This window comes from Centruroides sculpturatus, unplaced genomic scaffold, assembly GCF_000671375.1.
Source record: "Centruroides sculpturatus isolate CEXI.00-Female unplaced genomic scaffold, Cexi_2.0 scaffold424, whole genome shotgun sequence".
In the NCBI taxonomy this organism is placed as follows: Eukaryota; Metazoa; Arthropoda; class Arachnida; order Scorpiones; family Buthidae; genus Centruroides; species Centruroides sculpturatus.
The window spans coordinates 157,314-173,770 of NW_019384695.1; the positions used below are offsets into that span (position 1 = coordinate 157,314).

General features: G+C 29.4%; 2 protein-coding genes across 3 annotated transcripts in view; one reads left to right on the plus strand and one right to left on the minus strand.

The window, feature by feature from the left end:
• The window catches only part of LOC111627413 (coiled-coil and C2 domain-containing protein 2A-like), a 50,083-nt gene extending 36,290 nt beyond the window's left edge, over window positions 1–13,793 (plus strand). Inside the window, exons 23-36 of the mRNA XM_023370981.1 lie at window positions 1,216–1,431; window positions 1,509–1,598; window positions 1,711–1,802; window positions 1,877–2,079; window positions 3,717–3,852; window positions 5,319–5,514; window positions 5,590–5,763; window positions 5,832–6,032; window positions 9,105–9,194; window positions 9,270–9,521; window positions 12,955–13,077; window positions 13,149–13,309; window positions 13,387–13,462; window positions 13,526–13,793. Of these exons, the coding sequence (XP_023226749.1) occupies window positions 1,216–1,431; window positions 1,509–1,598; window positions 1,711–1,802; window positions 1,877–2,079; window positions 3,717–3,852; window positions 5,319–5,514; window positions 5,590–5,763; window positions 5,832–6,032; window positions 9,105–9,194; window positions 9,270–9,521; window positions 12,955–13,077; window positions 13,149–13,309; window positions 13,387–13,462; window positions 13,526–13,714 (2,199 nt within the window). The 3' untranslated portion in view covers window positions 13,715–13,793. The remainder of the gene's footprint in view (window positions 1–1,215; window positions 1,432–1,508; window positions 1,599–1,710; window positions 1,803–1,876; window positions 2,080–3,716; window positions 3,853–5,318; window positions 5,515–5,589; window positions 5,764–5,831; window positions 6,033–9,104; window positions 9,195–9,269; window positions 9,522–12,954; window positions 13,078–13,148; window positions 13,310–13,386; window positions 13,463–13,525) is intronic.
• Window positions 13,794–14,191: 398 nt separating this feature from the next.
• LOC111627421 (inositol hexakisphosphate kinase 1-like) overlaps window positions 14,192–16,457 on the minus strand; it is a 41,508-nt gene continuing 39,242 nt past the window's right edge. For both annotated transcript variants that reach the window (XM_023370986.1, XM_023370987.1), the window contains 2 exons: window positions 16,240–16,415; window positions 14,192–16,160 (listed from right to left, as the gene is read on the minus strand). In XM_023370986.1, the coding sequence (XP_023226754.1) occupies window positions 15,582–16,160; window positions 16,240–16,415 (755 nt within the window). In that variant the 3' untranslated portion in view covers window positions 14,192–15,581. The remainder of the gene's footprint in view (window positions 16,161–16,239; window positions 16,416–16,457) is intronic.

Consider the following 16,457-nt stretch of genomic DNA (forward strand, 5'->3'; position numbering starts at 1 on the left):
TTTTTAAAAAATAAGATGTTGATTATGACTGATGAAAGGATTTAATTCTCAAAAGTACTTAATTAAATGAAAATTTTGATTATTTAAAGGAGGCCTGTTTTTTAATTTAAAGATTTACATTATCTTTGTTTGCAGCTATGTATAGAATAAATTTTAATTATAACTTTCTTTTTACATTCTGATAATTAAGAAGGACGTTTATAATTAAACAAAATTTTAGCTGTGTTATATTTTGTTCTTATAAACATGAAAAAAATTGGTTTGTGTTCTATAATTAATTGATTAATTCATAACTTTTTAACAGATGCTTCTTTACTCAATAAATAATTTTAGTGATATAATTTATAATGTATATATATGTTCAAGATCTAAAGTTCTTATGGAATATTAAATTTCAGAATATAAAGTTTCATAATGAACTATATGGATAACATTTACTATTATATATAATTTATTAGAAAAGAATATTAATACAAAGAAAACCAAATAAAAGATAATTTAGATGCATAAAAGGTTAATGTTACATTATTCTGTAGAATCCCTATCTTTAGTAAATTTATTAATTAATTGAACTTACTTTGAAGAAGTTAATAAAAGAAATACTGATGAAGCAAAGAAACTTTAAAAACATTAATCTTTAGGTTTTAAGACATATACAGATTTAGTTTAACCAGTTTATGATAGAGAATGACATACAGATGTGTGGATTAAATTTAAAACTTTCATATTAAAAAATATATTTGAATTTACTGATTTAAAGATTTTATCCTGAATTTTTTTTGCAATTTTATGTAAGTATTACAAGCAAAACTGGATAAAACTTGGCACCATATTAAGAACTAAAATTAAAGAGATTAATTAATCTTTCTAACTTTAGTTTTTAATATGGTTCTCAAAACTACTGTTTTACTAAACAAATGTTTAAAGGATGTGTCAAAAATGTTTATTAGTATTTGATTGGTACCCTTTAGAATAAGTCTGACTATTTAATAGTTTGACATTTGGCATTTGGCAAACATTTGGCAGAGGATTAATAGTTTTGAAAGCTATTAAACTTTATACAAAACTTTAAAATTATATTACATATACATTAGCATATATAATTTTACATTTTTTGATTGATGATGATAATTTTCTATTGATGTATTAAAATATCTTACATTTAAACTTATTTTCATTTGTTCCAATAATTTTTTTTTTACTACTATATTTCAGTATTACAATTTATATTTCAACAAATCAAATCAAAATTCAATAGATTATTTTCGTTTGGAACCACTTCAGTCAGAATTTGATTTTGTAACTGAAGAAGAGTTAAATAACAATTCAAGATTTCAACTTCTTCAACTGCGTTCTCGTGAAGCACCGGAATTCAGAAATTATCATATGATACCTGCATATGAAAATGAAATTCCCAAAGATATTTTACAAGTAATTTTTAAAATTTAAAATTATACAAAGCCATCAATGAAATTTATTGTTAAAATTTAATTATTTAAATTTTTCAGACAATGGAACATCATCAAATACCAGAAAGAAGAGGAAGTAAAGGTGTTCCAGAAAGCCATCGAGAGAAAGCTTCAAAATTATTAAAACAGGTATAAAAAGTATTTATTTTATTATATTATTTTGAATTGTTTGTTTTGCTCCTTTTTATTATTCATTTTAATTTTCAAATAAATTTATTAATTTTAAACAAAACAATTACAGATAAGAGAGCAAGTTTTGAAAAGATTTTATGCTGCTCAGCATCAACGAGTTTTGGAAGATGTTGTAATTGAAGAAGAAGTTCCATCAATACAGTAAAAATAATAATTGTTTATGATTTTAATTATATTACATAATTTATTCAGGCTTTTATTTATATTTTTATCAGAACGCTTGGTTTTAGCTTGTTTTCATTAATGCAAACTCAAAGACCTCTTTGTCCTACACGAAAAGAAAGAAAGAAAATGACAGGTCAAACTGTTGCTAGCACAGATATTAATATCATTGTAACTGTGATGCATGCACTAAATGTTCCCGTCAGAGTTGATAATGATATATTAAGAGGAACTATAAAGCACTCTCTAAGTGGAAGTAAGTAAAAAATTGATTACATAATGTTCCATTTTTATTTTTAAGTCTGAAACTGATTATAAATAGTGTTTATAATTTTATCAGTTATAAACAGATACTATGTAGATTTACATTGTTTATTTTCAAATCTAGATAGAAACATTCAGATGAAAAAATTATCACCAACTAGAAAATAATAATCTGCTCATTAATTGAAGATGTTCTCAAGGAAGAATAAAAATATTACTAAATAAAATGAACATTTTACTCCCAGAATTAAGAATTAGCATAAGCAGTTATTTTAAACATTTATAATTTAGATATCTTAAAGACTTAACAAACGTTTTAAAAATAAAAAAATACACTGCAGAAGACATTATACTACTCACTATCAGTGGCATTTATGTTTTGAATAGGAAAAAATTATTTTTGAATTTATTGCTGTTAATTAGGTACATGAATTATGTCTACTCATTTATTGAATAATGCAATTTCAAAAAAGTATAATTATAATCACTCTGTATTTTTATTCTAAAGTGATTTTATTCAGTGCTGTCTGGAGAGATATGTAGCAGTCCAAATGCAACCAAATTGTGTGTTGACATTTCAGGACACACGGAAGAGAGTTCTGTGAGAGAAAAATTTAGTTTCTGAAGTCACCACTGTAGGATATTTGATACTGAGTATCAAAAAAGTCCACAAGGGCACCACAATTGATGGGAAAAAATTGACAAAAATAATTTCACAAGATAGATCATAACCATCATGGCCGATCTTGTCATAATATGAATGGCATTCCACATGTCATTGGCAATTTTATATCCAGAATAGCATGTGTGTTTGTTTTTGCTGTTTGAAGCATCCCAAGTTCAATAGTTGTGTGTTGGAATTAAATTTCTCTCAAATAAAATATCTCTTCTGCACATCCTGAAATGTCAGTGTACAAAATTTAGTTACATTTAGACTGTTACATATCATTCTAGACAGTGTTGAATATCGATACTTTTATTTATGCAAGATGAACATAAAGATAAAAATTAAATTTGTAATATTACAGCTTTTAATAAATGTTTTATCATAAAAAGTATTAATTTTGCCATCTTGACATATTTCGATTATACATTTTTTTGTCTTGAGAGAAAAACTTGGCCTTGGTATTTTTGGTGCTCCATTGTATCTTTATAAATTAATCTTATATAATTATTCAATTACTAGTTGCAAATTAATAGTAATTGAATAATATTAAATAAAAAATAAACAGTGATTAGATATTTATTTATTTTGTTTATACCAGTGTTTTTCAGCCTGTGGGTCGCAAAGCCATACACGGGGGTCGCGGGTGAAAGAAAAAGACAAGTGTTTGTAGGTCCTACACTACAATAAAAAAAACTACAATTTCAGTGAGAAGGCTGTACCTGTTTATTTTACAGTACAATTAGTTTTTTTGATCGATATTTAAATCTCAACAGAAAGAAAGTGAAATATGTACAGCAGTTTTTAAAATCACTGACATAGTTTTAATATGGCCGTGGGGGGGTCACCAGAATTTTTTAACTTGTAAAGGGATCACATATTCAAGAAGGTTGAAAAACACTGGTTTATACATAAGTGAATATAAAATAATAATATTCTTACATAATTCATAAAAATATTTTCAGAAGAATCGATTACTGATAGATTAAATGCATCTGTTCGTCCTTATGTTGAAGTGATGTTTCAGAGAGAGACTGCCAGAACTCATGTGAATGAAGGACCTCATCCAACTTGGAATCAAGAATTGCATTTACCTTTTAAGTATGCTTTATTTTTATAAATATTATTAGGTTAATTAATAAATGTTTGTAATATCCTATTGCAAACATTTGAATGAATGTATTAATTTTATAAAAATTGAAGACAAAACTGCCCAAAAGGGATCACCATTTATTCTTTGTGTTCCAAGACTATACACTTTATAACTTTCAATTTAAATTAATAAGTATTTTTAAGATTATCTATAATACATAGAATTGTGCAAGCTCATGTGAAAGTTGACTTTCCCTCATAAAACTTTTTTTGTTTTTGTTTCAAATGGTTATGGATACAAAGCTTATATTAAAAGTTGGTTAATTTGTCTCTATTTGTTTGATAAATATTGAAATTGGAAATTTTAAAACCCACCATATTCAGCCAGTATCAGAATAAGAGATTAGGTTTGCTACGTAAAATCTTAATTAGAAAAATATTGCACAAATTCAAATATTATAGTTTTAAAATTGGAGATTTAACTTTATTTTGAAATTCTTTGGTTTTGGGAAAAAAAAACTGATATTGTGCACTTGAAAAATATACTCATACATGAAAATACATTTATTAAATTAACGTAAAAATCAATAAAAAGGTTGTAAGATTTCCGACATGATCCCAGTTAATGTTCTGAAGAAGTAAAACAAGTTTAAGTAGTCTGTTACTATTATTATATCTGGGATTCTATATTTATTCAACTGTGTACATCACATCTTATTTTCTTAAATAATTGTGTAACCTTACAACTTTTTTGATTGATTTTTACCTTCTTTTAATAAATGCTTATGCACATAGTAGTATAAATAAATACAAATTGTTATAATTTGAAGTATTTTATACAGCTTAATGATGAATGTTGTACTTTTTCCATTCAGTAAGGAATATTAAATGCAAAATAACTTCTATTTATATATTTTTGAATGTTACATTTTAAATTTAACTGAACAATTTTGATGGTTTCAAATGTTTTTCTAGTGAATATAGATAAAAAAAAAAACTGCAGAAAAATTTTACTTCAAATTGTTCTTTTAAAATATATAGATAATTTAGTTTCATCAGAAAGCTGTTGTATTTTTATTTTCCTTTTTGTTCAGTCTTGCTATTTTTACTTATATACTGTATTTTCACATATTAAACTTATTCACCATTACAACAATGTAAGTTCTTCCACTTATATTTTACATGAAAATGTATGGGACTTACATTTAATAAATCTCCTTTATTTTGTCCTATCACTCACTACCTCCAATTTCTTTTCATCTCTGTCCATCTCTTTCTTGAGCTCTCTTTACTCTTCACAAATATCCATCATACAACCCTTTTATCAACATATGTTCATTCTCTTTTGTAACATGCTTTATATTGTTTTAATTATTAGGTGTAGTAATAGAGTAAATTAATTTAAAAAAACAAATTCATTTGGTAAATAGATTATATTTGTCATCATCATCATATTTATGAATTTTTTTCTTTAGAGCTCCTAGTGATGATTACTCGCCTACAAATTTAGAGACAGTACAAGATATTATATATTTAAGCTTATTTGATGAAGTTGTGGTAGATGTTTTAGAAGACGACAGAGATCGTGATTCCACAGTCCACACAAAAATGGAACGACATTGGCTGGGAGACCTAAAGATACCTTTTACTACTCTTTATTTGAATTCTAAAGTTAATGCTCAAAATTTGAATTTCTGGATTTCATTTGATCTATAATGTAAATAATATCTGTTAATTTATTTTTAGATTGAAGGAACCTTTAGATTAAATGTTCCTCCTGTATTATTAGGCTACGATTATGAAGCCAGACCCTGGTTAATGGGAGGCATGTCCAATGAATTGGAAGGAAGACATACATATTTGTCGTTATTTCTTACAATAGAGCCATGCTTGCAGTTGCCAGAAGTATTCAGACAGAAGGTAAAAATTCAGCAAACATAGTATATTTGATATAAATAAATACATACAGATATTTAAATATTTAACAGTATGAAAGCTTAGAACCAGAAAGGATTTTACAAGAAGTAGACGTCTGGGATTCCGAATTTCGCCTACTTTTTCCTGATAGGTCGATACGTACCATGGCCATAGATATTAGTGGGAAATGGATTTTAATTCCACGATATTTATGTCCACTCAAGCCTCCGGAACAAATGATTGACAGTTTGCAAGACAAAATGGAAATAATGGTTAAAAATGTTTTATAATTATTTATTACATTCAATAAATACATTAGCTTTCAACTGTGAAACATATCTAAAGTAGAAGATTAACATCATTTCATTAGAAAGAGCATTGCTTAAATGCTTACTGATTTTTGTTAAGTTTAAAATGATCCAAACTTAGGTAAAAAAAATCAGTGTGGATCACTTCAACAATCATTTTTCAACAATACAAAAAATATTGTTTATATTAAATCAAATATCAGATTTGAAAGTTTCAAATCTGTAAGCATAGAGAGTTATTATACAAGAAAATAACTTTCACAAATACTATGTTAATGAATTAGAAAGACACATTGGTTATATTATAAGATAATGGAATATTCTTGATTTCTCATCACGTGATTTCCACATGTTCAAAAAGTGATGGACATCAGAATTTCTAACGCAACAGGCAGTTCATTACAATACTCTTAGCGAAACTTTTGATCTACAACCATGTGTTCTTTTTTGGATTTTTACTATGGTGATTTGATCGTTTGAGCCAAAATAGCCTATTCTGCCTTAATTTGGTGGTCTAGGTGCTTTGCAAGGGCTGTCAGTCTAAGCTGCAAAGTTTGCAGAATACTGCATACCTTGCTGTAGCTGGGCCATGTTCTCTTGAGTCTTCCTTCTTTGTACCTGTTCATTCAAGCTGAAGTGAGGAAAGTCCTTTATAGGTTCAGGTGTACTGGTCAACTTATTTCCAGATCAAGTATTATCATAATTAGTTTATTGAGGGGCATGATGAAGGAAAACGTGTTTACAATTCTATGCACAGTAAACTAGAACTTTTCTATAATAAATAAGTTTCAAAACACCTTTCTCTCTTTTTCTAACAATATCTTTAATTAAATTAAAATAACTATCATTTTCAACTATTTTAAATGGCCTTCTTCAGGTTAATCATAATTGGAATATCAGTTAGAATATAAATAAGTTCTTTTGATTTAATTAAAGAAATTGCTTGAAAAAAGAGAGAAAGGTGTTTTGAAACTTATTATAGGAAGACATGTTTTTTGTGGATTCTGACAGAATGTTTATGTTTGACAGGTATTGTGTGTCCCACTTGCCTTGACTGACATATGGGTAGGATAACCTTTTGTTTATGGGATATAGTCTAGTTTAAAGATGGATCAAAAATTGATAGTGACACAGATGCTGGCATTTATAGGAAGCAGTCAGGGAGGGGGTTTTTCATCCCACTGGGTAGGTTTCCCACTGTTTTTCAAGTAGAGTTGCTAGTTATTATTTGATGTCTTAATAAGACTATCTATATTGTTTTTGCCAGTCAGGCTGTCTTAAAGGCATATTGACTCCTGTTGATTGGGTTATTTCAGCACTTCTTTGGGAGTGTTGCCTGTGCCTCAGTGAACTGTCTATCCTTAATAGAATCTTTTGTGGGTGCCAGGTCATAAGGATGATAGCAATGCAAGTGTTGATATACTGGCTAAACAAGGTGTTTCATATTCCTTTGTAGAGCCTGAACCAGTCTTGATATTTTTTATAACACTTATCTTTAAAGCTATTAAAGATTGGATAGATCCTTTCATTCTGAGCAGTGGACGTTAATTTCTGGTTTAAAGCAGGGCCGCAGAGTCGGTAAAACAACACTCGACTCCTGATAATTTTAGTAGGCCGATTCTGGCAAAATTAAATACAAAGTCATTTTATGGGGTCAGAGGCACTCATAGGAGGTTACCCTACTTTGAACTCTGAAAGAAGCTCTGGGTATTTATCCAAGTATTTTTAATATTTAACGTACATTAATATTTATTTGTATAAAAAAAATTAATTTTTAACAAATATTTAATAAGAGGAAAAAGGGGAGCAATAAAATTCTACATCTATATATCTTTATTCTACAGCTTTTGCACTTCAATTTCACCTTTCCAGAAAAGTTAGTCCAACTAAAAGGTGTGCAATCTAGCTACTTCAGCCCCTTGTTCAGAAAAAAATATATATACTCTGATCAATTAGTCTGGCTCATTCAAAAAAGTAGAGTACTTATTTAGAGCAGGGATAATAAAGGAATGAATCAAAAATATTCAAATTCAATTGGGTCAAAATAATTTAACTACTAAACAGAAAACTATTTATACATATTTAATAAATTAAATTGTTGCATTTTGTATTTAAAATAAATAATTATAAAAAAATACAAAAACATATTTTATATTTATTAATTTTTTAAAATGTTTTCTTTCATTTAAATAAAAAAACTAAATTAGATTTAAAATGCCGTAGTCTACACATTTTTCCCGACTTCAACTCCTCTGGCCAGAAATTCCTCCTGACTCCAACTCTGCAGCCCTGATTTAAAGAACTTTGTCTAGTCTGCTCTGGGCAAACTAAAGATTTTGACAGGATTCATGTTCCCCAGTTGGTCAGTATTGTGACTGACTTTGGTCGCTTTCATAAATATCTGTGCTAACTGAAACTTTCCTCTTCAACCTCTTGCTGGTTTTGTGGATCTGCTGAGGAGATTTATATGCATCTCATTTATGAGTGTGCAGATCTCTGCTCAGTAGACTTGGAATGTCAGAATATAAATTAGTTTTGATTTAATTAAAGAAATTACTTGAAAAATCAATTGTGTACTTATGTTTCATTTGTGTTCCACTTTGTTGAACCTTGGTGAAGTCCTCAGCTTTTTTTTTCAGAACATTTCTGCTGTCCTGTTATTTTTAGAGAGAGCACATTTCTGAAGTAAACTTGTGGGGTGCACAATGGACTTCTTAGGTTAAAGTGCATTTGCCTATTGACTCCCACTTGTACAATAATAGTTCTTTACTAGACATCAATGGTTTTATATAATATTGAAGTGTATCTCAATAAATATTAAGATTTTAATAAACTTAAAATCTGTATATCATTTACAGAGCTTTTTGACTTTTCATTTGGGTTTATCTTACATAATTATTTTGGTGACATTCAAATAAGTTTTTTCTGAACCAATTTCTTAAAAAATTGAGAAAATATCATCAAAATAGTGTTATTTGAATGTTATAAAAGAAAGCTTCACTAAATGTTTCTTAATTATGTTAAAAATATTTTCAGGAAACACTTGCAAGATTTGTCTCTGTTATTCCAACTCGGTCAGACAGTGTAGTTTTCCCTGGTATCTGTGATATTTGGTCAACATGTGATGTAGGTTGAACATTTTTAAAGTTATGATTATAAAATTAAATTATTATTGTCATTAAGTTTTATTCTCATCTATAGCAATTCCTTCAAATGCTGATGGGAGATGAAGAAGAGCATGCTGTTTTATTGTGCAATTATTTTTTACACACAAAGATTAGAGCCATGCTGCTGTTGGGATCTGCAATTCCCGAAGGCTTGACATCTTATGTCATTACATGGGATGATAAAGATAACATTTGGGTCTGGAATGCTTCACTGGGTCAACGTTTCAGTATTCAAGATTCGTACAGCCCTCTTAGACATGTTTATTGTCTTATAAGTTCAGATAATGTATGTATTTTTATTATATGCTTTTTATTAACTTACTTCATCTGTCCAGATAAAGTAACTCAATTTTCATTCAATTTTTGATCTACAGTAGAACCCCTCTAGTCTGCCCTTGGCTAGTCCGTCGCTCCGGTTAATCTGTCCGTGGTCGGAGTCTAGAAACTTGTCCTGACTCGTCGGTGACTCACCGTCCATGGCATTTTTCTGTGTTCGTTACAGTATATGTTTTACATTGTGTGTACGTGTACAGTTTTGTGCATGTATTCAACATGTTGGGAGTGAAACGTAAACACATTACTCTTTCATTAAATGAAAAATTAGCGGTGCTACAAAGACTGGACAAAGGGGAAGATTGTTTATTTTACTTTTTTCTGATAATCCGACCATACCTCCAGTCCCAAAGGTGACGGATTAGAGGGGTTCTACTATAGTTGAAACTTTGCAAACATATATATTCCCAACTAGCTGTTACCCGCGACTTCGCCCACGGGGGGTTTTGCAAGCAAACCCCATTTATATTCAGTATTTCAACAACCATAGTAATTGTTATATAACACCTACCATTGAGAACAATGAGAATTGCTGAGAATCAAATGAACTATTTTCAATTTGATCAATTTTCTGGAACATTTACAATCAGTCTATAATTGAACCAATATGTGATAACAAATTTGAATTTAAAACGGTTTGAACATTTGGTTAAAAAATTTAAATATATAAAAATATTTATAACAATGAAATGTTATCAATTTAATACACCAAAGTAATCAATGAAGACTGAACATAGTCAAAAACAAGAAATTGCATTTAAAATAGTACAGTAGAAGCCGTTATTCAGGTTAAGCCTTAATCTTTCTCCCCATGGGGAATTTCGAAAAATCCTTTCTTAGTGTGCATTTTCATGACATACCCTGTGTACAAAATTTCACCTCTTTAGGTTCACCATTGCCTAGAGCAAACCACTGAATCAGTCAATCACTCAGTCAGTCAGGACAAGTAATTTTATATATTTAGATGATAATACATTTTTCATGTAAATTTTACATGTAAATGGTCGATGTTTGGAATCTTGTTAGAACAACCTTCCAAACATTAAAACAACAAACACAGAAGTGAAAATATACCTTAAAATTAAAAGAAATTTTCTTTAAAAATCAAAATACCATATAAATAAGTATAATTTTGATAATGAATTTTTTCATTATGGAAATTCATTATTTCCCCTTTTGGTGATCAGAGTACCTTGTTTCACAAAAGCACCACAAGGTTTCCATAATAAGTTCTTTAATAAACAAGCAACAATTATATAAATGACAACTTTAACTTAACATTAAAATAAAATGACAAAAGCCTACTCTACATATTTCTATTTAGATCAGCCTGATCTTTACAAACAAGATTGGTGAGAATGATGGATAAAGAAGGATCATCTTGATCCAGATTAGACAAGTCAATCTGAGAAAATAATAGTAAATATCAGTCAGAGAGAATTGGAATAAGGTGAAGATCTCAATAGAGAGAGCTATTTTGTTTTGTTTGAGTATATTGCACATACAATATTACTACTATGGATCTTGAAGTTTATCTGAATGAGTTTTTACACTTATGTTAGTACCCATAATCAGTTCTAGACATGATTAACTTTTTAATCTGCTGGATCTATGAGCATGAATTGTGCTTGTTATTTGCAGTTTACAGACTTCATCTTCCCCCTATTACAGCATTTGCTATACTCATTCACTACAAGTTAAATGATACCCAGAACCTTATATAAGACATCGAAAAAAGGTCAACAGTGGTGGATCTTTGAAGGCCCCAAGCACAACCTACTTTTGAGATTCCCTTGTTTAGAACAAGGGAATCTCAAAAGTGACTAAATACTAAGTGATACTGTCAAATCAATTTATTACTTAAAAAAAAAATTACTGATCACACAATGATTTCCTTAAAAGTAAATCTCTATTTTTAGCCTTTTGCAGTCACAGATATGATCATTGTAACTCATTACTATTTATTGTGGCAATTAAAGTAAAATGTAAAATATAATCATATTTATAATAAAATTGCTTTCCCTCTTCCTTTACATAACCTTATTTATTGCAGAAAATTTATATATATAAATTTAATAAAAATTGTTAGAACATTAGAACAAGCACATACATAGAATTTTAAATAAAACTAAATTGGAACTTTTCTTGCTTTATATGTTTCATGAATATGTTATTGATAATTTGTAAATGATGTGGGTTCAGTTATTTACAAAATTTGTTAACTCAATTACTTATGTATTTAGATGCAACTAAGGATAAGAAACACATATCTTTCTCTAATTTGGACATTTTTGTGAATTAGAAATTGTTATAAAAAGGGAAGTGAATCAAGTCCTAAGTAAAGCACCTTTAATGTACATAATGCAGGATTATGTTGAATTAGAAATAGACACATGCAAATGTTTTTTATAATGACAATTGTTTTTTGGAGAAAATCTGTAGTTGTTGGCACATTCTCCTAATGAGAAATTTTATCAAATATTAAATATATAATAATTTCATAATTATCATAATTATTGATTAAAAGTGCAGCATATTGATTAGGGTTTCTCATTTCCCGGGAAATTTGTGTCCAGCGGGATTTGGAATGCTTCACTGGGTCAACGTTTCAGTATTCAAGATTCGTACAGCCCTCTTAGACATGTTTATTGTCTTATAAGTTCAGATAATGTATGTATTTTTATTATATGCTTTTTATTAACTTACTTCATCTGTCCAGATAAAGTAACTCAATTTTCATTCAATTTTTGATCTACAGTAGAACCCCTCTAGTCTGCCCTTGGCTAGTCCGTCGCTCCGGTTAATCTGTCCGTGGTCGGAGTCTAGAAACTTGTCCTGACTCGTCGGTGACTCACCGTCCATGGCATTTTTCTGTGTTCGTTACAGTATATGTTTTACATTGTGTGTACGTGTACAGTTTTGTGCATGTATTCAACATGTTGGGAGTGAAACGTAAACACATTACTCTTTCATTAAATGAAAAATTAGCGGTGCTACAAAGACTGGACAAAGGGGAAGATTGTTTATTTTACTTTTTTCTGATAATCCGACCATACCTCCAGTCCCAAAGGTGACGGATTAGAGGGGTTCTACTATAGTTGAAACTTTGCAAACATATATATTCCCAACNCTATATTGAATACATGCCATATTGTTAGGAAATTCCTTAATACTGACACTGACACTGACACACACATTTAATTTTAGTTTTGTTTTGGTTGCTATGCCTTGACTCTGGTCCGGCATAGTACACAACCACCGGTTTGAACCGAGTATTACCTACTAAACCCAACATAATAATAGTAGTACAGTTCATCATAATAATTATTTTTTTTGTTTTTTCAAAATATAAAACTATGTGACTGATATTTCTTTCTTCTATTCAGATTTGGGCTAACATCCAGAAAACTGATATTCCTTCTCAGATGACTTTCGATCTTAATTTGACCAAAGACTGGCGGCCTTTTTTCCGTCGTAATTTTCCTAATCCCGGCTTAAACACTATTCAGGTAATTTAAACATGTTTCAATAACTGAACAAGAATGACAAACTTAACTTTATTTTCTATTTTTTTTAATAGTCTTCCAATTTAAGTTATTCTCCTGTTGATCTGCAGTTTGCACAAAAGTTACAAGAAGAGTTAGAAATTATGTTAAAAGATAGCATCATGAAATGGAGACGACGATTTCGCACTTCTTGGAATAGACATTGCATGCAAGCATTGCGCAATATTTTACCTCGGTAACTAATGGTTTTTTAAATGCTTCATAATTTACATGAATAACATAGTAATTTTTTTTTCTGAACATTAAATTTAGATTAGAAAAGAATTTTGGAAGAACAGCTAGTTTAGAATCCTTAAGAGAACTTGAACAGATTCTAACATCATATAAGGCAAGTTTTTAAAATTTTTATAATGTATGTAAAACTTGAAAAAAATTGTTTTTCTTTCATTAGATGTGGGGTTTTCCCTTATCGATGCCTTACACAGACGAGAAAGCTGTAGTTGATGCTGTTTATGCATCTGGAGTCCACCGTCTAGAAGAAAAGAACATGGAATTTGCAGTAGCTGTATATGTTCATCCGTATCCTTGCAGTGTGTTTGCTGTTTGGATTTATGTTGCTGCTTTGAAAAGAAGAAGCTAATTTAGAATGGAATGTACCAGATGTACCTAGAAACTTAAGAATCACTGACAAAATTAAAAATGAGATTTTGTCCAAAAAAGATATTAGCTTTATATAAAAAGAGCTAGAAATTATTACTGCCAATAATTCCAGCCTCGATTACTCCGTCCACAAATAGTTCAACTATTATGTTGATCATTGCACGTTCCGTCCCACAACATCTTTCTTTTGTATGTACTTATGTACAGTATTTATTTAATTCATAGAATAGAATAAAATAATGAGATTAACAAAATGTTGAAATGGCCAATTTATTTTTATTCTAATCTACATTAGCACTAAGCTTGACAAATTTGAAATCATTTACTATAATTTAAATATATACAAGTTAAACTGTTCCCATAAATGCTACCAAACATCTTGCACATCGATAATGGAATTTCATATTTGTCTATGCAACAAATTTTCAAATTTGGTATTTTTTAACTTGAACACAACAATAATGTATATATGCGAAGGAAAAAAAAAGAGAGAGAGAGAGAGAGAGAAAGGTTGATTTACCCATATTTTTGACACATTGTTTTTTCAAATATTTTGAAAATTTCACTTACATTGGTAATGTTTTAAAATACAATTTTCTATAATTAAACAAGAACACTTTTTAAAAAGTTTGTTTTGTAAATGCACAAGTCTTAAGAAAATGTTATCTCAAAATATCATGGAAGTGACAATGTCTACAGGTTTTTTTTATATTTAAATATTACAATTGAAGAATATTTTTATTAGAGATTGTTTAAAAATATTAAAAAAGAGTTTGGTTGTTTTATTGTCATCAAATATTTCTATGTGAATTTTCTGAATGTGCAAAGTTTTTTTTGAACTAATTGTCATCTACGAATGTTGAGATCTTTCAGAATTAAACAGTACAATTTAGACATACAGAATATAAGTAGTAGAGTGGGCCTAGCTAAAGTTATAGATTACAATAAACTAGTACTAAGTAAGTTAGATGCATTCCAGGCACTTTCAGATCTCGTACAATTTTTAAATCGAATATTTTACCACGACCAGTTTGATACAAACTGCTTCTGCCTTTTAAATTTACACATTCAATCATTTCTATCTTTAAACTGTGAAATGTTCACAGATAACAATAAATAATACATCACATTTGTTTAGCATGGTGACTGCATCTGCCATAATAATGCGTGAGTAGACACATTCTAAATTCTTACATTAACTTGATTGACTATAAATAAACCATTTTAAATATTACACAAATAACAATGACTAGATGAGATCACAATTTCTTGTGTTAACTTAACACTTAGTAATAAATAAAGAAAATGCAATGCGATGATCTGTTTCTTTAAAATACCAGTGAATAATACTGTAGGTTAGAAAACACCAGTTATTTAGTATAATAAATCTCATCTAATCAATATATATATATTTTTTTTAAAACCAACACAACAGAACAAGTTTAGGTCAAATACAGACCCATGTTCTAAGATACAACAAGCAAAAATTATTAATAGCAATTTTAAGATTTCATACAATAATGAATTCGGTCATCACCAATGTGCACTTGGTAATTACCATAGGGATATAGAATGCAAGACTTGTGAATATTTGAAAACACTTGAAATATATTCCTCATGGTCCCTATTTTCAATATTTTTCTTTTAATAATAATTTTATGTATGATAAATCCAAGTGTCTAAAATTAGACTCGAAAACTATTAAAAAGTCTACTTCTGATGGAAGTATAGAATCCTTACTGTGGTTGCATATTTTCAAACTATATTACTTTGTTAAAAGTAGTAGATGAAATTGAAATATTTAAAAGTCTGACATCTTCTCCATATTTAACTTTGTGGTTTACAATTTATAAACCATATTCTTGTTTAATAGTTTTTAACTGGGCTATCAGATTTTCTAGACCAAAAAGATAACCATCATCGGGACCAGTATGTAGTTTTTGATCTCCAGGTAAATTCAGGTGAGTAGAATGGGCAAAATCTATCATCCGAACGTCTACGGATGCAGACGGAACTTCAGACTGATCGGCATGCATATTGGATTTACTTTCCTGAACGTTATCAGAAGATAATGGCTGATGACCACTACATTCGTTATGCACAGGAAGCATGTGGTAATTTGATGGAGTAGCGACACCTGATTTGGCAGTTTTGCTCTGTAAAAAGCATGTGTCAACTTTGTCTGATTCTATTTTTCCATCATATATAATAAGGAGTGAACTGCTGTAGAAACGGTACGTATTGAGGTGTTGTACCACAGTGTACAGCTGATGAAGACGATCTATTAGTGGAAGAAGGACATCATCTCTAGGCCTACATCCATTGTGTAAGAACAGATGCAATGCCTGCCTGAAACCATCCACTGTTAATCTCCTACCATAATATTTATTGTGACATATGAAATGACCAGAAGTGAGTTGATATACCTGAATTAATAATTTTATTTGAAATATATTAAAATGTTATTTTGCAATAATAAACAATAGACAAATAGAATGAATTTACCTGCATTCCACAGATTCGGACACCTAACACTCCTGAGGTAGTAGCAGCCACTTTGGCTTGCTGACTCTGTTTCTTGGTAAAACTAGCATCATCACCATGTTGTCTGGTGCCCATTTTCAAGTCAAGAACACATGGATATTGATATTTGCATGTTAAATTTTCCAATAAAATAAATTCTAAAAAGAGTAAGTAGTATAATTAGAGTTAAAAAATAATCC